This window comes from Oncorhynchus keta, chromosome 8, assembly GCF_023373465.1.
Source record: "Oncorhynchus keta strain PuntledgeMale-10-30-2019 chromosome 8, Oket_V2, whole genome shotgun sequence".
Lineage (NCBI taxonomy): Eukaryota > Metazoa > Chordata > Actinopteri > Salmoniformes > Salmonidae > Oncorhynchus > Oncorhynchus keta.
This window is the reverse complement of record NC_068428.1, coordinates 30,477,963-30,504,408: the sequence shown is the minus strand read 5'-3', so window position 1 is coordinate 30,504,408 and position 26,446 is coordinate 30,477,963. Positions and strand designations below refer to the sequence as shown.

At 43.8% G+C, this 26,446-nt stretch overlaps 1 protein-coding gene across 2 annotated transcripts in view; it reads left to right on the top strand.

The window, feature by feature from the left end:
• LOC118371785 (MAM domain-containing glycosylphosphatidylinositol anchor protein 2) overlaps window positions 1-26,446 on the top strand; it is a 473,444-nt gene that overhangs the window by 233,550 nt on the left and 213,448 nt on the right. For both annotated transcript variants that reach the window (XR_008141009.1, XM_052523975.1), the window contains exon 7: window positions 26,294-26,385. Coding sequence is in view for 1 of the 2 variants with exons in the window: in XM_052523975.1 (XP_052379935.1) it covers window positions 26,294-26,385 (92 nt within the window). In the remaining variant the exon portion in view is untranslated. The remainder of the gene's footprint in view (window positions 1-26,293; window positions 26,386-26,446) is intronic.

Sequence of the window (26,446 nt, the reverse complement as noted above, 5' to 3'; positions counted from 1 at the left end):
ACTTGTCAGCTAGCTCAAAAGAGGAGGGGTCTGTAGCTAGCTACTTTTACTGATGCACAATTGAGAGCATCCTGTCGGGCTGTATCACCGCCTGATATGGCAACTGCACCGCCCACAACCGCAGGACTCTCCAGAGGGTGGTGTGATCTGCCCAACGCACCCACTATCGAGAGGCCTCCATTGATTCCCCTGTGTGTGTGTGTGTGTGTGTGTGTGTGTGTGTGTGTGTGTGTGTGTGTGTGTGTGTGTGTGTGTGTGTGTGTGTGTGTGTGTGTGTGTGTGTGTGTGTGTGTGTGTGTGTGTGTGTGTGTGCACATGTACACGTCTGCATGTGTGTGCAAATGTGAATCAAATCAAATCAAATTTTATTTGTCACATACACATGGTTAGCAGATGTTAATGCGAGTGTAGCGACATGCTTGTGCTTCTAGTTCCGACAATGCAGTGATAACCAACAAGTAATCTAACTAACAATTCCAAAACTACTGTCTTATACACAGTGTAAGGGGATAAAGAATATGTACATAAGAATATATGAATGAGTGATGGTACAGGGCAGCATACAGTAGATGGTATCGAGTACAGTATATACATATGAGATGAGTATGTAGACAAAGTAAACAAAGTGGCATAGTTAAAGTGGCTAGTGATACATGTATTACATAAGGATGCAGTCGATGATATAGAGTACAGTATATACGTATGCATATGAGATGAATAATGTAGGGTAAGTAACATTATATAAGGTAGCATTGTTTAAAGTGGCTAGTGATATATTTACATCATTTCCCATCAATTCCCATTATTAAAGTGACTGGAGTTGGGTCAGTGTCAATGACAGTGTGTTGGCAGCAGCCACTCAATGTTAGTGGTGGCTGTTTAACAGTCTGATGGCCTTGAGATAGAAGCTGTTTTTCAGTCTCTCGGTCCCAGCTTTGATGCACCTGTACTGACCTCGCCTTCTGGATGATAGCGGGGTGAACAGGCAGTGGTTCGGGTCCTTGATGATCTTTATGGCCTTCCTGAAACATCGGGTGGTGTAGGTGTCCTGGAGGGCAGGTAGTTTGCCCCCGGTGATGCGTTGTGCAGACCTCACTACCCTCTGGAGAGCCTTACGGTTGAGGGCGGAGCAGTTGCCGTACCAGGCGGTGATACAGCCCGCCAGGATGCTCTCGATTGTGCATCTGTAGAAGTTTGTGAGTGCTTTTAGTGACAAGCCAAATTTCTTCAGCCTCCTGAGGTTGAAGAGGCGCTGCTGCGCCTTCTTCACGACGCTGTCAGTGTGAGTGGACCAATTCAGTTTGTCTGTGATGTGTATGCCGAGGAACTTAAAACTTGCTACCCTCTCCACTACTGTTCCATCGATGTGGATAGGGGGGTGTTCCCTCTGCTGTTTCCTGAAGTCCACAATCATCTCCTTAGTTTTGTTGTCGTTGAGTGTGAGGTTATTTTCCTGACACCACACTCCGAGGGCCCTCACCTCCTCTCTGTAGGCCGTCTCGTCATTGTTGGTAATCAAGCCTACCACTGTTGTGTCGTCCGCAAACTTGATGATTGAGTTGGAGGCGTGCGTGGCCACGCAGTCGTGGGTGAACAGGGATTACAGGAGAGGGCTCAGAACGCACCCTTGTGGGGCCCCCGTGTTGAGGATCAGTGGGGAGGAGATGTTGTTGCCTACCCTCACCACCTGGGGGCGGCCCGTCAGGAAGTCCAGTACCCAGTTGCACAGGGCGGGGTCGAGACCCAGGGTCTCGAGCTTGATGACGAGCTTGGAGGGTACTATGGTGTTGAATGCCGAGCTGTAGTCGATGAACAGCATTCTCACATAGGTATTCCTCTTGTCCAGGTGGGGTAGGGCAGTGTGCAGTGTAGTTGAGATTGCGTCGTCTGTGGACCTATTTGCGGTAAGCAAATTGGAGTGGGTCTAGGGTGTCAGGTAGGGTGGAGGTGATATGGTCCTTGACTAGTCTCTCAAAGCACTTCATGATGACGGAAGTGAGTGCTACGGGGCGGTAGTCGTTTAGCTCAGTTACCTTAGCTTTCTTGGGAACAGGAACAATGGTGGCCCTCTTGAAGCATGCGGGAACAGCAGACTGGTATAGGGATTGATTGAATATGTCCGTAAACACACCGGCCAGCTGGTCTGCGCATGCTCTGAGGGCGCGGCTGGGGATGCCGTCTGGGCCTGCAGCCTTGCGAGGGTTAACACGTTTAAATGTCTTACTCACCTCGGCTGCAGTGAAGGAGAGACCGCATGTTTTCGTTGCAGGCCGTGTCAGTGGCACTGTATTGTCCTCAAAGCGGGCAAAAAAGTAATTTAATCTGCCTGGGAGCAAGACATCCTGGTCCGTGACTGGGCTGGGTTTCTTCTTGTAGTCCGTGATTGACTGTAGACCCTGCCACACGCCTCTTGTGTCTGAGCCGTTGAATTGAGATTCTACTTTGTCTCTGTACTGACGCTTAGCTTGTTTAATAGCCTTGCGGAGGGAATAGCTGCATTGTTTATATTCGGTCATGTTACCAGACACCTTGCCCTGATTAAAAGCAGTGGTTCGCGCTTTCAGTTTCACGCGAATGCTGCCATCAATCCACGGTTTCTGGTTAGGGAATGTTTTTATCATTGCTATGGGAACGACATCTTCAACGCACGTTCTAATGAACTCCCACACCGAATCAGCGTATTCGTCAATATTTTTATCTGACGCAATACGAAACATGTCCCAGTCCACGTGATGGAAGCAGTCTTGGAGTGTGGAGTCAGCTTGGTCGGACCAGCGTTGGACAGACCTCAGCGTGGGAGCCTCTTTTTTAAGTTTCTGTCTGTAGGCAGGGATCAACAAAATGGAGTCGTGGTCAGCTTTTCCGAAAGGGGTCGGGGCAGGGCCTTATATGCGTCGCGGAAGTTAGAGTAACAATGATCCAAGGTTTTACCACCCCTGGTTGCGCAATCGATATGCTGATAAAATTTAGGGAGTCTTGTTTTCAGATTAGCTTTGTTAAAATCCCCAGCTACAATGAATGCAGCCTCCGGATAAATGGTTTCCAGTTTGCAAAGAGTTAAATAAAGTTCGTTCAGAGCCATCGATGTGTCTGCTTGCATGTCTGCGAAATGTAATGTAAATGGGGGATATATACGGCTGTGATTATAATCGAAGAGAATTCTCTTGGTAGATAATGCGGTCTACATTTGATTGTGAGGAATTCTAAATCAGGTGAACAGAAGGATTTGAGTTCCTGTATGTTTCTTTCATCACACCATGTCTCGTTAGTTATGAGGCATACGCCCCCGCCACTCTTCTTACCAGAAAGATGTTTGTTTCTGTCGGCGCGATGCGTGGAGAAACCCGTTGGCTGCACCGCCCCGGATAGCGTCTTCCCAGTGAGCCATGTTTCGGTGAAGCAGAGGACGTTAAAGTCTCTGATGTCCCTCTGGAATGCTACCCTTGCTCGGATTTCATCAACCTTGTTGTCAAGAGACTGGACATTGGCAAGAAGAATGCTAGGTAGTGGTGCGCGATGTGCCCGTGTCCTGAGTCTGACCAGAAGACCGCTACGTTTCCTCTTTTACGAAGTCGTTTTTTTGGGGGTCGCTGCATGCGATCCATTCCGTTGACCTGTTTGTAAGGCAGAACACAGGATCCGCGTCGCGGAAAACATATTCTTGGTCGTACTGATGGTGAGTTGACGCTGATCTTATATTCAGTAGTTCTTCTCGACTGTATGTAATGAAACCTAAGATGACCTGGGGTACTAATGTAAGAAATAACACGTAAAAAAACAAAAAACTGCATAGTTTCCTAGGAACGCGAAGCGAGGCGGCCATCTCTGTCGGCGCCGGAAGTTATAGTGTGTGTGAATTTGTGTGTGTGTACGTGCCTGTAATTGTGTGTGAGTGTGCCCTCACATGCACTTGTCATTGTGCCATTGTCAGAGACATTTGGCCCTCCTATAGCTAATCAGCTCCCATGAGGGGGTATTGTAATCCAGCTGTGTGACTAGAGTCTTCTATGGAGGACCAACCCCCAACAGAGAAATTCCTCTTTGTGTCATTATCAGACTTTTCATGTTATATGACAACCATTAGTATTCACCACAGCTACTGCCATGGAGACTATTACACACACACACACACACACACAAACACACACACACACACACACAGCTAATACATTAAAACCAAGCAGAACATTACACTCTGTACAGGCACAAGCACTACGCCTTAACACACGCCAGAGTAAATATTCACACTTACAAAGCTAAGTAAATTCCTGGTAACTAGAAGGTATCCGATTCATCAATGCCCTAGCTACAATCTCGTCCATTTAACCTCCTTAGGTAATAGAAGAAGAAACAGGTTTGCGTGTCACAGTATTGTCTAATGTCTATGTGCAGTATGTACATGGCTTTGTGCATATTTCATCATACGTGTTTGAACTCTTCTTTCCATTCTCATTCTGATAATATACAGTAGAAAATACTTCTGTAGAGAGCAGCTTTCAGTAAAGAGCTTTAAAGGTCAATACTGTGTGTATTATTTCTTTTGTCTCACACACAGCCAGATCGCACGTTCTATGACAAAAACCTTCAGAGCGGTGAAGAGAGAACCAACATCCAAAAGCACACACACACACACTAACACACATCAACACACACACCAACAAACACACACATCAACACACACACACCAAAACGCACACCAACACAACTACACACGAACACACACACCAACACAGACACACACACCAACACACACACACAAACCAACACACACGCACAGACCAATACACGCATACACAAACCAATACACACACACACACACACACACACACACACACACACACACACACACACACACACACACACACACACACACATACCAACACACAGACACACCAACACACCCACTAACACACACACCAACACACACACACCAACACATACCACCACAGGCACACACCAACACACACCAACACACCAACAGACACACACCAACAACACTCACAAAGACACACACACAAACATACACACACCAACACACACACACACACACCATCACACACACACCAAAACACACACACCAAAACACACACACACCAAAACACACACACACACCAACACACACACACACACACAAACCAATACACACACACACACATCAACACACGCACACACATCAACACACATACATAAACACCAACACACACCAACACACACAGGGTCCCTTTTAGCAGCATATGGAAACTGGAACCTCCATGTTAACCACTGGACTGGACTGGAACCTCCATGTTAACCACTGGTCTGGAACCTCCATGTTAACAACTGGACTGGACTGGAACCTCCATGTTAACCACTGGACTGGAACCTCCATGTTAACCACTGGTCTGGAACCTCCATGTTAACCACTGGACTGGAACCTCCATATTAACCACTGGACTGGAACCTCCATGTTAACCACTGGACTGGAACCTCCATGTTAACCACTGTTCTGGAACCTCCATGTTAACAACTGGACTGGACTGGAACCTCCATGTTAACCACTGGTCTGGAACCTCCATATTAACAACTGGACTGGACTGGAACCTCCATGTTAACCCCTGGTCTGGAACCTCCATGTTAACAACTGGACTGGACTGGAACCTCCATGTTAACCACTGGACTGGAACCTCCATATTAACCACTGGACTGGAACCTCCATGTTAACCACTGGTCTGAAACCTCCATGTTAACCACTGGTCTGGAACCTCCATGTTAACAACTGGACTGGACTGGAACCTCCATGTTAACCACTGGTCTGGACTGGAACCTCCATGTTAACAACTGGAATGGACTGGAACCTCCATGTTAACCACTGGTCTGGACTGGAACCTCCATGTTAACAACTGGACTGGACTGGAACCTCCATGTTAACCACTGGACTGGAACCTCCATATTAACCACTGGACTGGAACCTCCATGTTAACCACTGGTCTGGAACCTCCATGTTAACAACTGGACTGGACTGGAACCTCCATGTTAACCCCTGCTCTGGAACCTCCATGTTAACCACTGGACTGGAACCTCCATGTTAACCACTGGTCTGGACTGGAACCTCCATGTTAACCACTGGTCTGCAACCACCATGTTAACTTCTTGCGTCGAGCCATCCCGGATCCGGGATCGTGAATACAGCCTCAAGCTCATTACCATAACGCAATGTTAACTATTCATGAAAATCGCAAATGAAATTAAATAAATATGCTATCTCTCAAGCTTAGCCTTTTGTTAACAACACTGTTATCTCAGATTTTCAAAAATATGCTTCTCAACCATAGCAAAACAAGTATTTGTGTAACAGCAATTAGCGTTAGCATAGCATTTAGCGTTAGCATTCAGCAGGCAACATTTTCACAAAAAACAGAAAACCATTCAAATAAAATAATTTACCTTTGAAGAACTTCGGATGTTTTCAATGAGGAGACTCTCAGTTAGATAGCAAATGTTCAGTTTTTCCTGAAAGATTATTTGTTTAGGAGAAATCGCTCCATTTTGTGCGTCACGTTTAGCTAAGAAAAAAATGTATCCAGGATTGTGTAAATCTATCAGCAAGCTCATTAGCATAACACAACGTTAACTATTCATGAAAATCGCAAATGAAATGAAATCAATATGCTAGCTCTCAAGCTTAGCCTTTTGTTAACAACACTGTCATCTCAGATTTTCAAAAATATGCTTCTCAACCATAGCAAAACAAGCATTTGTGTAACAGTATTGATAGCTAGCGTTAGCATTTAGCGTTAGCATTTAGCGTTAGCATTTAGCGTTAGCATTCAGCAGGCAACATTTTCACAAAAAACAGAAAACCATTCAAATAAAATAATTTACCTTTGAAGAACTTCGGATGTTTTCAATGAGGAGACTCTCAGTTAGATAGCAAATGTTCAGTTTTTCCTGAAAAGGAGTTTTCGGTCCGTTTTCTGCGTCATGTTTGGCTACCAAAAAAAAACGAAAATTCATTCATCCAAACGCCAAAGTTTCTTCCATATTAACTCCATAATATCGACTGAAACATGGTAAACGTTGTTTAGAATCAATCCTCAAGGTGTTTTTTACATATCTCTTCATGATATATCATTCCTGGAAGTCTCCTCTCTGTCTCAATCACATGGATGAATGCGAGCAGCTTGGAGATTACGCAACAATTTCAACAAAGGACACCGGGCGGACACCTGGTAAATGTAGTCTCTTATGGCCAATCTTCCAATGATATGCCTACAAATACGTCACAATGCTGCAGACAACTTGGAGAAACGATAGAAAGGGCAGGCTAATTCGTGGCGCATTCACAGCCATTCTCTCTCCCGAGATGGCATAGCAGATCAGACGTATTTTGTCCTCGTCTTGTCGTGTCCTGTATATATATATATATTTACAACTTTTTTTCACGTACATTTTATTTTTATTTTCCATCAACTCATCTTCAAAACACTCTCCTGCAACCCGCCTCACCAATTTATATTTAGAAATAAATATTATTTACCTCAAATCTGCAATCCTCCAAGAAGCTAGCCAGAAGCTAGCCAGAAACTCCAAGAAGCTAGCCAGAAACTAACCAGAAGCTAGCCAGGAGCTAGCTAGAAGCTAATCAGAAGCTAGTTCAGAAGCTAGTTAGCTTCTTTACTGGCAAATCGTTAGTATTCAGCTAACCACGGTTTGTGGTCATCAGCTATCCTTTAGCTCGAAAATCTATCGCCAGTTTTGTACGGCGCAGCTCGGAACGGAACATACCGGACCAATTTTTCTCTCCATGTCCTTGGATTTCAACTGCTCTCTGGACATTCATTCCCGGATCTCACAGCTAGCTAGCTGCTATCCGTGTGTCTATCTGCTCTCGTCGATTCCGGAGCAAACATCAATTACTCCGGAGCTAGCCAGCTCCGTCAATCACTCCTGAGCTCCGTCAATCACTCCTGGGCTGCAGTCACCTATCCGGACCCATTTTACTGCCTACGCGGAGCCCCACCGGACCTTCACAACTGGACTGCCGACGTTATCTACCCGAAGGAGATCCGGCTGGCTCCTCCGTCGCGACGTTACCTGAACGCTTATCTGCGGCCTGCTAACCGTTAGCTGTCTTACCGGCTGCTCTCAGAATAGACAATCGGACAATTTATTTATTTTTATTATTATTATGTTTCTTCTTGGGCCTCTATAACTATATGTATTGTTTTTATTTTATTTTTGTTGTTGTGTGATTTGGACTAATCCCCTCTACTACACGGAACCCCACTAATCTACTGACGGAACGCAAGAGGTGGCTAACAACAGACCTCCATCCTATGCTAGCTTGCTACCGATGTCCTGGCTAGCTGTCTAAATCGCCATGACCCCCAAACCAACAACTCCAATCACTGGACTCTTTTGATCACTCGACTAAGGATGCCTCTCCTTAATGTCAATATGTCTTGTCCATTGCTGTTCTGGTTAGTGTTTATTGGCTTATTTCACTGTAGAGCCTCTAGTCCTGCTCACTATACCTTATCCAATTTATTAGTTCCACCACCCACACATGCAATGACACCTCCTGGTTCAATGATGTTTCTAGAGACAATATCTCTCTCTTCATCACTCAATACCTATGTTTACCTCCACTGTATTCACATCCTACCATACCTTTGTCTGTACATTATACCTTGATGCTATTTTATCGCCCCCAGAAACCTCCTTTTACTCTCTGTTCCGGACGTTCTAGACGACCAATTCTTATTGCTTTTAGCCGTACCCTTATTCTTCTCCTCCTATGTTCCTCTGGCGATGTAGAGGTGAATCCAGGCCCTGCAGTGCCTAGCTCCACCCCTATTCCCCAGGCGCTCTCTTTTGATGACTTCTGTAACCGTAATAGCCTTGGTTTCATGCATGTTAACATTAGAAGCCTCCTCCCTAAGTTTGTTCTATTCACTGCTTCAGCAAACTCTGCCAACCCGGATGTTCTAGTTGTGTCTGAATCCTGGCTTAGGAAGACCACCAAAAATTCTGAAATTTTAATTCCAAATTACAACATTTTCAGACAAGATAGAACTGCCAAAGGGGGCGGTGTTGCAATCTACTGCAAAGATAGCCTGCAGAGTTCTGTCCTACTATCCAGGTCTGTACCCAAACAATTTGAACTTCTACTTTTAAAAATCCACCTCTCTAAAAACAAGACTCTCACCGTTGCCGCCTGCTATAGACCACCCTCTGCCCCCAGCTGTGCTCTGGACACCATATGTGAACTGATTGCCCCCCATCTATCTTCAGAGCTCGTGCTGCTAGGCGACCTAAACTGGAACATGCTTAACACCCCAGCCATCCTACAATCTAAACTTGATGCCCTCAATCTCACTCAAATTATCAATGAACCTACCAGGTACCCCCCCAAAGCCTTAAACACGGGCATCCTCATAGATATCATCCTAACCAACTTCCCCTCTAAATACACCTCTGCTGTCTTCAACCAAGATCTCAGCGATCACTGCCTCATTGCCTGCATCCGTAATGGGTCAGCGGTCAAACGACCTCCACTCATCACTGTAAAACGCTCCCTGAAACACTTCAGCGAGCAGGCCTTTCTAATCGACCTGGCCGGGGTATCCTGGAAGGATATTGATCTCATCCCGTCAGTAGAGGATGCCTGGATATTTTTTTTAAATGCCTTCCTAACCATCTTAAATAAACATGCCCCATTCAATAAATTTAGAACCAGGAACAGATATAGCCCTTGGTTCTCCCCAGACCTGACTGCCCTTAACCAACACAAAAACATCCTATGGCGTTCTGCATTAGCATCGAACAGCCCCCGTGATATGCAGCTGTTCAGGGAAGCTAAAAACCGTTATACACAGGCAGTTAGAAAAGCCAAGGCTAGCTTTTTCAAGCAGAAATTTGCTTCCTGCAACACTAACTCAAAAAAGTTCTGGGACACTGTAAAGTCCATGGAGAATAAGAACACCTCCCCCCAGCTGCCCACTGCACTGAAGATAGGAAACACTGTCACCACTGATAAATCCACCATAATTGAGAATTTCAATAAACATTTTTCTACGGCTGGCCATGCTTTCCACCTGGCTACTCCTACCCCGGTCAACAGCACTGCACCCCCAACAGCAACTCCCCCAAGCCTTCCCCATTTCTCCTTCTCCCAAATCCATTCAGCTGATGTTCTGAAAGAGCTGAAAAATCTGGACCCCTACAAATCAGCCGGGCTAGACAATCTGGACCCTTTCTTTCTAAAATTATCTGCCGAAATTGTTGCCACCCCTATTACTAGCCTGTTCAACCTCTCTTTCGTGTCATCTGAGATTCCCAAAGATTGGAAAGCAGCTGCGGTCATCCCCCTCTTCAAAGGGGGGGACACTCTTGACCCAAACTGCTACAGACCTATATCTATCCTACCATGCCTTTCTAAGGTCTTCGAAAGCCAAGTCAACAAACAGATTACCGACCATTTCGAATCTCAACATACCTTCTCTGCTATGCAATCTGGTTTTAGAGCTGGTCATGGGTGCACCTCAGCCACGCTCAAGGTCCTAAACGATATCTTAACCGCCATCGATAAGAAACATTACTGTGCAGCCGTATTCATTGATCTGGCCAAGGCTTTCGACTCTGTCAACCAGCACATCCTCATCGGCAGACTCAACAGCCTTGGTTTCTCAAATGATTGCCTCGCTAGAGTTCAGTGTGTCAAATCGGAGGGTCTGCTGTCCGGACCTCTGGCAGTCTCTATGGGGGTGCCACAGGGTTCAATTCTTGGACCGACTCTCTTCTCTGTATACATCAATGAGGTCGCTCTTGCTGCTGGTGAGTCCCTGATACACCTCTACGCAGACGACACCATTCTGTATACTTCCGGCCCTTCTTTGGACACTGTGTTAACAACCCTCCAGGCAACCTTCAATGCCATACAACTCTCCTTCCGTGGCCTCCAATTGCTCTTAAATACAAGTAAAACTAAATGCATGCTCTTCAACCGATCGCTACCTGCACCTACCCGCCTGTCCAACATCACTACTCTGGACGGCTCTGACTTAGAATACGTGGACAACTACAAATACTTAGGTGTCTGGTTAGACTGTAAACCCTCCTTCCAGACCCATATCAAACATCTCCAATCCAAAGTTAAATCTAGAATTGGCTTCCTATTTCGCAACAAAGCATCCTTCACTCATGCTGCCAAACATACCCTTGTAAAACTGACCATCCTACCAATCCTCGACTTTGGCGATGTCATTTACAAAATAGCCTCCAATACCCTACTCAACAAATTGGATGCAGTCTATCACAGTGCAATCCGTTTTGTCACCAAAGCCCCATATACTACCCACCATTGCGACCTGTTCGCTCTCGTTGGCTGGCCCTCGCTTCATACTCGTCGCCAAACCCACTGGCTCCATGTCATCTACAAGACCCTGCTAGGTAAAGTCCCCCCTTATCTCAGCTCGCTGGTCACCATAGCATCTCCCACCTGTAGCACACGCTCCAGCAGGTATATCTCTCTAGTCACCCCCAAAACCAATTCTTTCTTTGGCCGCCTCTCCTTCCAGTTCTTTGCTGCCAATGACTGGAACGAACTACAAAAATCTCTGAAACTGGAAACACTTATCTCCCTCACTAGCTTTAATCAAATCAAATCAAATCAAATTTATTTATATAGCCCTTCGTACATCAGCTGATATCTCAAAGTGCTGTACAGAAACCCAGCCTAAAACCCCAAACAGCAAACAATGCAGGTGTAAAAGCACGGTGGCTAGGAAAAACTCCCTAGAAAGGCCAAAACCTAGGAAGAAACCTAGAGAGGAACCGGGCTATGTGGGGTGGCCAGTCCTCTTCTGGCTGTGCCGGGTAGAGATTATAACAGAACATGACCAAGATGTTCAAATGTTCATAAATGACCAGCATGGTCGAATAATAATAATAAGGCAGAACAGTTGAAACTGGAGCAGCAGCACAGTCAGGTGGACTGGGGACAGCAAGGAGCCATCATGTCAGGTAGTCCTGGGGCACGGTCCTAGGGCTCAGGTCCTCCGAGAGAGAGAAAGAAAGAGAGAATTAGAGAGAGCATATGTGGGGTGGCCAGTCCTCTTCTGGCTGTGCCGGGTGGAGATTATAACAGAACGTGGCCAAGATGTTCAAATGTTCATAAATGACCAGCATGGTTGAATAATAGTAAGGCAGAACAGTTGAAACTGGAGCAGGAGCATGGCCATGTGGACTGGGGACAGCAAGGAGTCCTCATGTCAGGTAGTCCTGGGACATGGTCCTAGGGCCCAGGCCAGTTGAAACTGGAGCAGCAGCATGGCCAGGTGGACTGGGGACAGCAAGGAGTCATCATGTCAGGTAGTCCTAGGGCATGGTCCTAGGGCTCAGGTCCTCCGAGAGAGAGAAAGAAAGAGAGAAGGAGAGAATTAGAGAACGCACACTTAGATTCACACAGGACACCGAATAGGACAGGAGAAGTACTCCAGATATAACAAACTGACCCTAGCCCCCCGACACATAAACTACTGCAGCATAAATACTGGAGGCTGAGACAGGAGGGGTCAGGAGACACTGTGGCCCCATCCGAGGACACCCCTGGACAGGGCCAAACAGGAAGGATATAACCCCACCCACTTTGCCAAAGAACAGCCCCCACACCACTAGGGGGATATCTTCAACCACCAACTTACCATCCTGAGACAAGGCCGAGTATAGCCCACAAAGATCTCCGCCACGGTACAACCCAAGGGGGGCAACCCAGACAGGCCGACCACAACAGTGAATCAACCCACCCAGGTGACGCACCCCCAGGGACGGCACGAGAGAGCCCCAGCAAGCCAGTGACTCAGCCCCGTAACAGGGTTAGAGGCAGAGAATCCCAGTGGAAAGAGGGGAACCGGCCAGGCAGAGACAGCAAGGGCGGTTCGTTGCTCCAGAGCCTTTCCGTTCACCTTTCCACTCCTGGGCCAGACTACACTCAATCATATGACCCACTGAAGAGATGAGTCTTCAGTAAAGACTTAAAGGTTGAGACCGAGTTTGCGTCTCTGACATGGGTAGGCAGACCGTTCCATAAAAATGGAGCTCTATAGGAGAAAGCCCTGCCTCCAGCTGTTTGCTTAGAAATTCTAGGGACAATTAGGAGGCCTGCGTCTTGTGACCGTAGCGTACGTGTAGGTATGTACGGCAGGACCAAATCAGAGAGGTAGGTAGGAGCAAGCCCATGTAATGCTTTGTAGGTTAGCAGTAAAACCTTGAAATCAGCCCTTGCTTTGACAGGAAGCCAGTGTAGAGAGGCTAGCACTGGAGTAATATGATCAAATTTTTTGGTTCTAGTCAGGATTCTAGCAGCCGTATTTAGCACTAACTGAAGTTTATTTAGTGCTTTATCCGGGTAGCCGGAAAATAGAGCATTGCAGTAGTCTAACCTAGAAGTGACAAAAGCATGGATTAATTTTTCTGCATCATTTTTGGACAGAAAGTTTCTGATTTTTGCAATGTTACGTAGATGGAAAAAAGCTGTCCTCGAAATGGTCTTGATATGTTCTTCAAAAGAGAGATCAGGGTCCAGAGTAACGCCGAGGTCCTTCACAGTTTTATTTGAGACGACTGTACATACCTTAAGGGAAGAATTCGGCAGTACCTGTATGGTTAGTGAGAAAGTCCATATTGCAAATGTACGGTCCCTTACTAGACGTCCGAAATCGTTTGTAAAATTCGCGGACGGCGTCGGGCCGAGCGGCAGGGCCGGACCTACCAGGAAGTCATCAAATGAACGTTGTCGGACATTCGGTTTCCGTTTACAAAAATAATAAGATTTATGTCATTTTTCCCATGTCCCGGAAATTCCCACAAGAGGGCATAAGCAATCATATGGCTATTGCTACAAAACATCACGATTCACGACGGGGCCTTATCTCGAAAACTGAAAATATTTAGAAGCCGAAACTAGGTGAGCGTAGGGGGCGGCATAATGGGCAGTTGGCCCCGAACAAGATGGCGTCTAGGCCTCAACGGTTTTTGAGTTATGGCCATTTATCTGGGATTAAAGGTCCAAAATGAAAATAGAGAAATTCTTTTTTTCCACTTCACGTCAAAGTCAAGGAGCCTCCGGTGTCAATAAAAAAGAACCAGCCATTTATCTATCGTCATTTAAGAGAAATCGTACAACGACACCTTGGTGATGTTCACGGATAGGTGTTTTTTTTTTTTCAACGGTTACAGATCCAGTTGCAGGTTGTTCTTACGAATCTTTTTAAAGTGTGCTGCGGAGCTCTGCGAGATTTCTGTGATTTTCTATGATTTTCTGAAATAACACACACTCACTAAACCCTCCGTAAATAACTCAGTTCTTAACGTAAAGACTTAAAACTCAGGATTCTGTAAAGGCATACCCCAATCATGATATGAGTTTATTTATAGCTTCCTGTGCCAACCGGAAGTGCCTTTAATGGTGTCACAGTGGCAGTTTCCATGGGTTAAAAAGGTCAGATCTTTTCAAAACTTCATATGTGTGACTAGGTAACCCTCATGAACTGTAAATCAGTCATTTCTCCCAACAGATGTCAAAGAAAAGCTCTCACACGCACACACAGCAAGGATGGAGTGAAAAAGTGCGGTTCTCAAAGACACAGAGAGCAGGCAATGGCATAAACATAATCTCTAGGCCGTGCCGAGTTCAACGAGATATCCCGCTTGACCGTAGCTCGCTCGGTCTGAGCGCAGCGACCATTAGAAAAGTAGGCCCAAAATGAAGCCTGCCCCACAACGTCATTTGCTTTTGGGTGACAGTGAGAGAACCGTTAGGTGAGAAGCACAATTCGACCTCAGGTATGTTCCTAAGGTCCTTCCGATCCGTGCAAGCCTAACGTTGACAGTGTGGCATTAACCCTTAATAGTTAAAAGATGGTGTTTACTTCAAAAAGTTTGCATTGATTTCTCTCCCCATAGGAATACATTGCCTTTACCCCTAAATTCAACCTGAAGTCTATATGGGTTATGAATGCCGTATGAACCTGTCTTTGGTAACAGTCCATCAGGCCAGTATGAGGTCTACCTGTGTTGATTCTAAGCTTCCTGGACCAACCGGAAGTGGTTAAAATCACCCTAAAAGTGTTTTTCCATTACCTGCCTGCAGTTTGATAGACATAGTGCATTCAACCCTGTGTAAATCAGTCAATTCTTAACGTAAGGACTTAAAACTCAGGATTCTGTAAAAGCATAGCCCAGTGAGGATATGTGTTGACTTATAGCTTCCTGTGACAACCGGAAGTGCCTTAATTGGTGTCTCAGGGGCTGTTTCGAGGGGTTAAAAAAGTCAGATCTGTCCAAAACTTCATATGTGTGATTAGGCAACCCCCATGAACTGTAAATCAGTCATTTTTCCCATAAAATTTCAAAGGAAAACTAAATCACACAGACACACAACTTGGAAGGAGGGACGTATTGGGGTTTGTAGAGACAGACAGTGCCTCCAATAGTTAGCTTTGTTCGAGCTAAAAAGAACCGTCAGACCTAGAGTTCGAAACTTTAGAAACCTGTTCTAGGCCTCGGGTCGATAGTGCGTGGTGAGTTAGGTGGCTCTAGAAGGTTCTCGGACCGAGAAATAGCCTCGTACATTTGCAATGTCTTCAATTCATTTTGACCATTACGAAAATGGCGACATTTAGAAAAGTCTCAGAGACACAAGACTAGGTGCATTGAAACCGGCTCGGGCCATAGAGACGGACCACAACGTTTCGGTCCGATAGCTCATTCAAGGACCCCATAGCAAGGCATTGAAAAAAATGGATTTTCAGCACCAATTAGGGTTTTACTCGGGCACCGAAGGACCTATCGAGCCGAAACTCGGGATTCGGGGTCGCCTCACATAGGCCTTCACATAATGTCTGACCTGGACCCGCAGCTAGAACGTAACTATGTGTTTTACGTTTTTATTATGTTTTAAACTAATGGCGCTGTGAATTATGGGCCTGCTCTGACATATGTGATAGTTGGCTTCTAAATGAGTTGGAAAAAGTGGGTTTGGTGTCAATTGGTATCAGTTTGGTGTCAGAATGACATCTAATTGACTGGTGGACACTGACTTGCTAGTTGACTTTTGTACATTAGCAATATGTTTAAACGGAGAGGGACCATCACCAAAATGGCATTCTGAAATCAACACAAAAATGGCATCACCATAGTCTCCAGGCTGTGCAGAGTTCAACGAGACGCCCGCTTGACCGTAGCTCGCTCTGAGTGCAGCGACCTTGAAAAAAAAAGAAGGCGCAAAAGGAAGCCTGGCCCTCAATGTCATTTGCTTTTGGGTGACAGTGAGAGAACCGTTAGGGTGAGAAGCACAATTCGACCTCAGGTACGTTCCTGAGGTCCTCCCGATCCGTGCAAGCCTAACCTTGACCGTGTGGCATTAACCCTTAACAGTTAAAATAAGGTGTTTACTTCAAACAGTTTGCATTGACTTCTCTCCCATAGGAATACATTGCCTGCACCTCTAAATTCAACCTGAGGCCTATGTGGGTTATGAATGCCTTATGAACCTGTCTTCTATGACAGTCCATCAGCTCACTATGAGGTCTACCTGTGCCGATTCTAAGCTTCCTGAAGCAACCGGAAGTGGTTAAATTGACCCAAAAGGTGTTTTGATGTACATAACCTTCAAAGGTGAAAATGACTACATTCAACCCTGTGTAGATCGTAGATCAGTCAATTCTTAACTTAAAGACTTAAAACTCAGGATTCTGTAAGTTTCTATGTCAATCAAGACATGGGTTTACTTATAGCTTCCTGTGCCAACCGGAAGTGCCTTTAATGATGTCACAGTGGCAGTTTCCAAGGGTTAAAAAGGTCAGATCTTTTCAAAACTTCATATGTGTGACTAGGTAACCCTCATGAACTGTAAATCAGTCATTTCTCCCAACAGATGTCAAAGAAAAGCTCTCACACGCACACACAGCAAGGATGGAGTGAAAAAGTGCGGTTCTCAAAGACACAGAGAGCAGGCAATGGCATAAACATAATCTCTAGGCCGTGCCGAGTTCAACGAGATATCCCGCTTGACCGTAGCTCGCTCGGTCTGAGCGCAGCGACCATTAGAAAAGTAGGCCCAAAATGAAGCCTGCCCCACAACGTCATTTGCTTTTGGGTGACAGTGAGAGAACCGTTAAGGTGAGAAGCACAATTCGACCTCAGGTACGTTCCTAAGGTCCTCCTGATCCGTGCAAGCCTAACCTTGACCATGTGGCATTAACCCTTAATAGTTAAAATAAGGTGTTTACTTCAAAGAGTTTGCATTGACTTCTCTCCCATAGGAATACATTGCCTGCACCCCTAAATTCAACCTGAAGCCTATGTGGGTTATGAATGACTTATGAACCTGTCTTCTATGACAGTCCATCAGACCACTATGAGGTCTACCTGTGCCAATTATAAGCTTCCTGAAGCAACCGGAAGTGGTTGAAATCACCTTATCAGTGTTGATCCATACACTGCATGCAGTTTGATAGACATAGTGCATTCAACCCTGTGTAGATCAGTCAATTCTTAACTTAAAGACTTAAAACTCAGGATTCTGTAAGTGGCTATGTCAATCAAGACATGTGTTTACTTATAGCTTCCTGTGCCAACCGGAAGTGCCTTTAATTGGGTCACACTGTCTGTTTTGAAGGGTTAGAAAAGTCACATCTCTCCAAAACTTCATATGTGTGACCAGGTAACCCTCCTAAACTGTAAATCAGTCATTTCTCCCAGCAGATGTCAAAGAAAAGCTCTCACACGCACACACAGCAAGGATGGAGTGAAAAAGTGTGGTTCTCAAAGACACAGAGAGCAGGCAATGGCATAAACATAATGTCTAGGCAGTGCCGAGTTCAACGAGATATCCTTTTGACCGTAGCTCGCTCGGTCTGAGCGCAGCGACCATTAGAAAAGTAGGCCCAAAATGAAGCCTGCCCCACAACGTCATTTGCTTTTGGGTGACAGTGAGAGAACCGTTAGGGTGAGAAGCACAATTCGACCTCAGGTATGTTCCTAAGGTCCTTCCGATCCGTGCAAGCCTAACGTTGACCGTGTGGCATTAACCCTTAATAGTTAAAAGAAGATGTTTACTTCAAAGAGTTTGCATTGACTTCTCTCCCCATAGGAATACATTGCCTTTACCCCTAAATTCAACCTGAGGTCTATATGGGTTATGAATGCCGTATGAACCTGTCTTTGGTAACAGTCCATCAGGCCAGTGTGAGGTCTACCTGTGTTGATTCTAAGCTTCCTGGACCAACCGGAAGTGGTTAAAATCACCCTAAAAGTGTTTTTCCATTACCTGCCTGCAGTTTGATAGACATAGTGCATTAAACCCTGTGTAAATCAGTCAATTCTTAACGTAAGGACTTAAAACTCAGGATTCTGTAAAAGCATAGCCCAGTGAGGATATGTGTTGACTTATAGCTTCCTGTGCCAACCGGAAGTGCCTTAATTGGTGTCTCAGGGGCTGTTTCGAGGGGTTAAAAAGTCAGATCTGTCCAAAACTTCATATGTGTGATTAGGCAACCCCATGAACTGTAAATCAGTCATTTTTCCCATAAAATTTCAAAGGAAAACTAAATCACACAGACACACAACTTGGAAGGAGGGACGTATTGGGGTTTGTAGAGACAGACAGTGCCTCCAATAGTTAGCTTTGTTCGAGCTAAAAAGAACCGTCAGACCTAGAGTTCGAAACTTTAGAAACCTGTTCTAGACCTCGGGTCGATAGTGCATGGTGAGTTAGGTGGCTCTAGAAGGTTCTCGGACCGAGAAATAGCCTCGTACATTTGCAATGATTTCAATTCATTTTGACCATTACGAAAATGGCGACATTTAGAAAAGTCTCAGAGACACAAGACTAGGTGCATTGGAACCGGCTCGGCCCATAGAGACGGACCCCAACGTTTCGGTCCGATAGCTCATTCAAGGACCCCATAGCAAGGCATGGAAAAAGTGGATTTTCAGCACCAATTAGGGTTTTACTCGGGCACCGAAGGACCTATCGAGCCGAAACTCGGGATTCGGGGTCGCCTCACATAGGCCTTCACATAATGTCTGACCTGGACCCGCAGCTAGAACGTAACTATGTGTTTTACGTTTTTATTATGTTTTAAACTAATGGCGCTGTGAATTATGGGCCTGCTCTGACATATGTGATAGTTGGCTTCTAAATGAGTTGGAAAAAGTGGGTTTGGTGTCAATTGGTATCAGTTTGGTGTCAGAATGACATCTAATTGACTGGTGGACACTGACTTGCTAGTTGACTTTTGTACATTAGCAATATGTTTAAACGGAGAGGGACCATCACCAAAAGTGACATTCTGAAATCAACCCTAACGAGCCATGGAGATGAACCAGAATCACTGCCCAGCTATCCCGAGTTCATCGGGCCAGTCAATTTCACATTCCTGCAGGATTTTTATAGCATGACAAATTCGTGATGGTACCTGCCCATTGAACCACATTGCAAATGCACAGTGACTTTGCAAAAGTGAGAAAACATAAACAAATGGACATGATGAAATCAACACAACGAGTGATGGAAATGTACAACTATCACTGCCCGGCCATCCTGTGTTCCCATAGCGAGCATTAATATCAGAATGACCGGTAAATGCATTTACAACCATATTTTTATTTTTGGGTTACCAGTTGCACAACAATGCACGTGCATTTGCAATATGATTCTATAGTGAAAAAACATCACCTAATGGACATGATGAAATCAACACAACGAGTGATGGAAATGTACAACTATCACTGCTCGGCCATCCTGTGTCCATCAGACCAGTCAATTTTGCATTTTTGAGCATGTCAAATTTCATATGGTAAATGCACATTGAAACATATTGCAAATGCGCGTGCACTTGCAATATGATTCTATAGTGAAAAAACATCACCTAATGGACATGATGAAATCAACACAACGAGTGATGGAAATGTACAACTATCACTGCTCGGCCATCCTGTGTCCATCAGACCAGTCAATTTTGCATTTTTGAGCATGTCAAATTTCATATGGTAAATGCACATTGAAACATATTGCAAATGCGCGTGCACTTACAATATGATTCTATAGTGAAAAACATCACCTAATGTTTGATGAAATCAACACAACGAGTGATGGAAAGGAACAACTATCACTGCCCGGCCATCCTGTGTTCCCATAGCGGGCATTAATATCAGAATGACCGGTAAATGCATTCACAACCCTATTTTCATTTTTGGGTTACCAGGTGCCTATTTTCAATCACCAGTTGCACAACATGCGTATCCATCAGAATATTTTAAACAGTCCATAAAGCACTCAGGACGGACTCCATAGATAGAGGGCCGTAGTAGGGTACTCCCATAGCGGGCATGGACAATAGGTTCATCGGTAAATGCATTTACAACCATATTTTTATTTTTGGGTTACCAGTTGCACAACAATGCACGTGCATTTGCAATATGATTCTATAGTGAAAAACATCACCTAATGGACATGATGAAATCAACACAACGAGTGATGGAAAGGAACAACTATCACTGCCAGGCCATCCTGTGTTCATCAGGCCAGTCAATTTCACATTCCTGCAGGATTATTATAGCATGACAAATTCGTGATGGTACCTGCCCATTGAACCATATTGCAAATGCACAGTGACTTTGCAAAAGTGAGAAAACATAAACAAATGGACATGATGAAATCAACACAACGAGTGATGGAAAGGTACAACTATCACTGCTCGGCCATCCTGTGTTCATCAGACCAGTCAATTTTGCATTTTTGAGCAAGGTCAAATTTCATATGGTAAATGCACATTGAAACAAACATATTGCAAATGCACGTGCACTTGCAATATGATTATATAGTGAAAAACATCACAAAATGGACATGATGAAGTCAACACAACGAGTGATGGAAAGGAACAACTATCACTGCCCGGCCATCCCGAGTTCATCAGGCCAGTCAATTTTGCATTTCTGCAGGATTTTTGAGCATGTCAAATTTCTTACGTCATTTGGCCCACAAAAAATCCTTATGCACAATTTAAAAAAATATAAAAAAAAAATATGATAATAAAATTGGACAAAAGTATATTCATACAGTTCTTACACATGTGTAATTGACAAAAAAATTGAAAGAATTTCAAAAACGGTCCAGAAAGCACTTTTTTAAGGGTGTGTGAAGTTTTTACAAAATTTTGACATTTTTGACTTTTGACTTTGACTTCCTATGAAATCATATTGGAATTGGACAAAACATATTCCTTATGCGCATGTAAAAAAAAAAAAAAATATGATAATAAAATTGGACAAAAGTATATTCATACAGTTCTTACACATGTGTAATTGACAAAAAATCGAAAGAATTTCGAAAAACGGTCCAGAAAGCACTTTTTATGGGTGTGTGAAGTTTTTACAAAATTTTGACATTTTTGACTTTTGACTTTTGACTTCCTATGAAATCATATTGGAATTGGACAAAACATATTCCTTATGCGCATATAAAAAATTTTTAAAAAATGATGATAATAAAATTGGACAAAAGTATATTCATACAGTTCTTACACATGTGTAATTGACAAAAAAATCGAAAGAATTTCGAAAACGGTCCAGAAAGCACTTTTTAAGGGGTGATAAGTTTTGAAAAAATTTCATTTTTTCAAAATTTTACTTTTGGACATTGACTTGGGTTACATCTCCAATATGAAAAACCCCGGTGGAGCGCATTTGCCCCCTGTTGAATTTTTAAAGTGTTACAACTGGCAATTACCATATGGCATTTGCAATACACTTTGCATGAATCAACGCCGAATTGGGTGGTATTGGCCAATGTGTATATGGTTTGTCCGATGCCAATGACTTGCCATTCATTTTTGTCCAATACAGGGGGACTTCCTTACAACCATTAAGATTAATTGTCAGATTCAACAGAAGATCTCTTTGTTTCTTGGGACCTAGAACAAGCATCTCTGTTTTGTCCGAGTTTAATAGTAGAAAGTTTGCAGCCATCCACTTCCTTATGTCTGAAACACATGCTTCTAGCGAGGGCAATTTTGGGGCTTCACCATGTTTCATTGAAATGTACAGCTGTGTGTCATCCGCATAGCAGTGAAAGTTTACATTATGTTTTCGAATAACATCCCCAAGAGGTAAAATATATAGTGAAAACAATAGTGGTCCTAAAACAGAACCTTGAGGAACACCGAAATGTACAGTTGATTTGTCAGAGGACAAACCATTCACAGAGACAAACTGATATCTTTCCGACAGATAAGACCTAAACCAGGCCAGAACATGTCCGTGTAGACCAATTTGGGTTTCCAATCTCTCCAAAAGAATGTGGTGATCGATGGTATCAAAAGCAGCACTAAGGTCTAGGAGCACGAGGACAGATGCAGAGCCTCGGTCCGATGCCATTAAAATGTCATTTACCACCTTCACAAGTGCCGTCTCAGTGCTATGATGGGGTCTAAAACCAGACTGAAGCATTTCGTATACATTGTTTGTCTTCAGGAAGGCAGTGAGTTGCTGCGCAACAACCTTCTCTAAAATCTTTGAGAGGAATGGAAGATTCGATATAGGCCGATAGTTTTTTATATTTTCTGGGTCAAGGTTTGGCTTTTTCAAGAGAGGCTTTATTACTGCCACTTTTAGTGAGTTTGGTACACATCCAGTGGATAGAGAGCCGTTTATTATGTTCAACATAGGAGGGCCAAGCACAGGAAGCAGCTCTTTCAGTAGTTTAGTTGGAATAGGGTCCAGTATACAGCTTGAAGGTTTAGAGGCCATGATTATTTTCATCATTGTGTCAAGAGATATAGTACTAAAACACTTGAGCGTCTCTCTTGATCCTAGGTCCTGGCAGAGTTGTGCAGACTCAGGACAACTGAGGTCTGGAGGAATACGCAGGTTTAAAGAGGAGTCCGTAATTTGCTTTCTAATAATCATAATCTTTTCCTCAAAGAAGTTCATGAATTTATCACTGCTAAAGTGAAAGTCATCCTCTCTTGGGGAATGCTGCTTTTTAGTTAGCTTTGCCACAGTATCAAAAAGGAATTTCGGATTGTTCTTATTTTCCTCAATTAAGTTAGAAAAATAGGACGATCGAGCAGCAGTAAGGGCTGTTCGGTACTGCACGGTACCGTCCTTCCAAGCTAGTCGGAAGACTTCCAGTTTGGTGTGGCGCCATTTCCGTTCCAATTTTCTGGAAGCTTGCTTCCTTTAAGCACCAACTGTCAGAGCAGCTCACAGATTACTGCACCTGTACATAGCCCACCTATAATTTAGCCCAAACAACTACCTCTTTCCCAACTGTATTTCATTTATTTATTTATTTTGCTCCTTTGCACCCCATTATTTTTATTTCTACTTTGCACATTCTTCCATTGCAAAACTACCATTCCAGTGTTTTACTTGCTATATTGTATTTACTTTGCCACCATGGCCTTTTTTGCCTTTACCTCCCTTCTCACCTAATTTGCTCACATTGTATATAGACTTGTTTATACTGTATTATTGACTGTGTGTTTGTTTTACTCCATGTGTAACTCTGTGTCGTTGTATCTGTCGAACTGCTTTGCTTTATCTTGGCCAGGCCGCAATTGTAAATCAGAACTTGTTCTCAACTTGCCTACCTGGTTAAATAAAATAAATGTAAAAAAATAAGGAGACAATGAAAATCAGAGTGTCAAAAATCCTGCTCATTTCCTGTTTGAAGTTTCATCTTGGTTTCGCCTGTAGCATCAGTTCTGGGTCACTCACAGATAATATCTTTGCAGTTTTGGAAACGTCAGAGTTTTTTCTTTCCAAAGCTGCCAATTATATGCATAGTCGAGCATCTTTTCGTGACAAAATATCTTGTTTAAAACGGGAACGTTTTTCATCCAAAAATGAAATACTGCCCCCAGAGGTTCAAGAGGTTAACAGTGTCCTTTTGAGTCTGTTCAATCAAAAATTGTAGTTCCCCTGTGAGAGAGTTCTTCATGTCCTCCATAACTTCCTTCAGATAAGAATACACTCCCTTCACAACAGAGGCTGACTCCTCTGCTCTCTGTTTTTGTTCCTCATCAAGAAAGATTATGACTTGATGATGGTTAGTTTCCATTTGTGTTTTGAACCAGTGCAGTTTTCCTTGAATATCCGGCTTCAGAGAATCTGAACAATTTGTTGTTGGTTTTCCTCCATTTGACAGGGAAGGTAATCGAACCTCATCTGTCTGATGAGCCTCCACACATTGACTGAGTTTGCGAATGGCATTCTCCTGCATTGTCAAACTATGATTGGTGTCTGTCCATTGATGTTCCATTTGTCCAGTGATCACAGAGACACCTCTCCCAGTCTCTCTGAACAGGGTAACAGGAAGAGGTTGAGGGGAGGGGTAAATGGTGGAGATGTTATAGGAGATGTTAGGGTTAGTGCTATCCAACTCCATTAGTCCATCGAGTCCTTCAACAATGAAAGAATCCCAAACATGATTACCATCAGGCGTGTCCACATTGACACAGTATGGGGTTCCAACACAACACATGATTCAACCTTGTGTGGATGGTGTCATGGGTGTTTCTCTTCAAGTCCCTGTTTGGGCGCCAATTTTGGATCGGTATTTATTAGAGAGGGGTACAAATAAAGATTTTGTTCGGGCGTCAGGCAGGTATTAACCATGCCGGAAGGAAAAGAGTAGAATAGAGAGTGTACCACCACCAGACCCACAAACCTCAGCAAAAGAGACTGCCTAGAGTGTAGCCTGTTTAACAGATAGCCAGTGGAGAGAAAAGAGAATACACACCCTATAAAACCCACATCACAGCACAGGGGTAACCCCACCAAGAATAACTCATACAATAATAATAATAATAATAATAATACTAATAATAGCAGAGCAATTGAACAGCAACTTCATACAAGAAAGAACCCAGTCATCAACAGAGGATTTGCAGTAATATGTATTTTCTTCCAGTAGAGGAGTGCAGAGTGTGTTCATAGACACAACAAAGGCCTTAAAAATGTCCACAATCTTCACCCCACCTCAATAGTTTATTTTTCATATACAGAGGATACAGAGGGGTGCAATGAAATTCTTACTTTTACATCTCAACCACACAGTGAAATAACAAAAAATTATAATATCAAAAATCCCTAAATCAAAAGTCCTAAATCTCCTCTGGAGGGAAAGGTATGACACAGAACCAAATTTGTGAATATAAATGATTATTGATCTAAGCCCTACAGGAACTTACCCTGACATGAATCCAACATTTGTCTGAGATGTCAGGAACAATTTGACATTGGTTTGAAACGTACACTCTGGTTTCTTAGTGTGTAGGTGTGTGTCACTCTCTTTCCATCTGTGCTTCCTCCCTCCCTCCCTGCCTCCCTGCCTCCCTGCCTCTGTTAGACTTCAGCATTGCAATGTTTTGCACATTACATTTCCTGTGTTTGAATCTGACATGCAGGTTTTGTTTTCATTTTCCTTTTTCGCCAAACTGAATATGATAATGTCGCCGGGGAATTGTTAGATGAAAAGATTTCTGTGGAACTGTCAGTTTATTTTTTGCGCAGACGAGATGAATTGTACAACAGCAGCATTGGGAAACATTGCAACATGCATTATAATGAAATCAGCCCTCTCTTCTTTTCTCTCTGAAGAGCTGGGTTTGGTGACGGTGTTTGGAAACTAAACTAGATTAGCAATAAAAGATATTTCCATTTTTTTTTAAATAATGTAGCTTTCTGCTTTCTCTGTGTGTCTGTGTGTGCATGCGTGCATGTATGTGCGTGTGTGCATGCGTGTGTGTACATGTGTTTGTTTGTAAAAATGACTCCAATCAGTGAATGCAACACTTGTGTGATTGGATGAAACACATATCAGACAGACTGTGATTGGATAAAGTGAATCTCAGACAAACATATTTCAATCTGATCAGTTAGCAGAGAGTTTGCTACTCTACAATTCAAAATCAATTTCCAAAGCAGTTACAGCTCCCCTTTAAATTGTTTTGCTCTGACGCCTTACCGCCTCTAACCTCTTGGCTGGTGTGTTTGTTGTCTCAAACTTGTAGAAAAGCAAAAATATATATATATATATAATTTCCCTTCTCAACAAATGGACAGCAGAACTACTTTGTCTGTTACTGTTCTGCAAATAGCAGAGAAACATATTTAAGTGTTTGTTCTGTCTACAGGGCCAAATAAAGGGCCATTTGGAATCAACCCTGTGGTTCACACATAAACCCACACAGACCCTGAAACTCTCTTACTTGTTGTGGTGTGTCTGTGTGTGTTCTCCCTGCAGCGATGAAGAAGGGCCGTTTCTGGATCACCCCTGACCCCTACCACAATGACGACAACATCCAGATCGGCCGTGAGGTCAAGATATCCTGCCAGGTATGCACACACACACACACACACACACACACACACACACACACACACACACACAAAAACA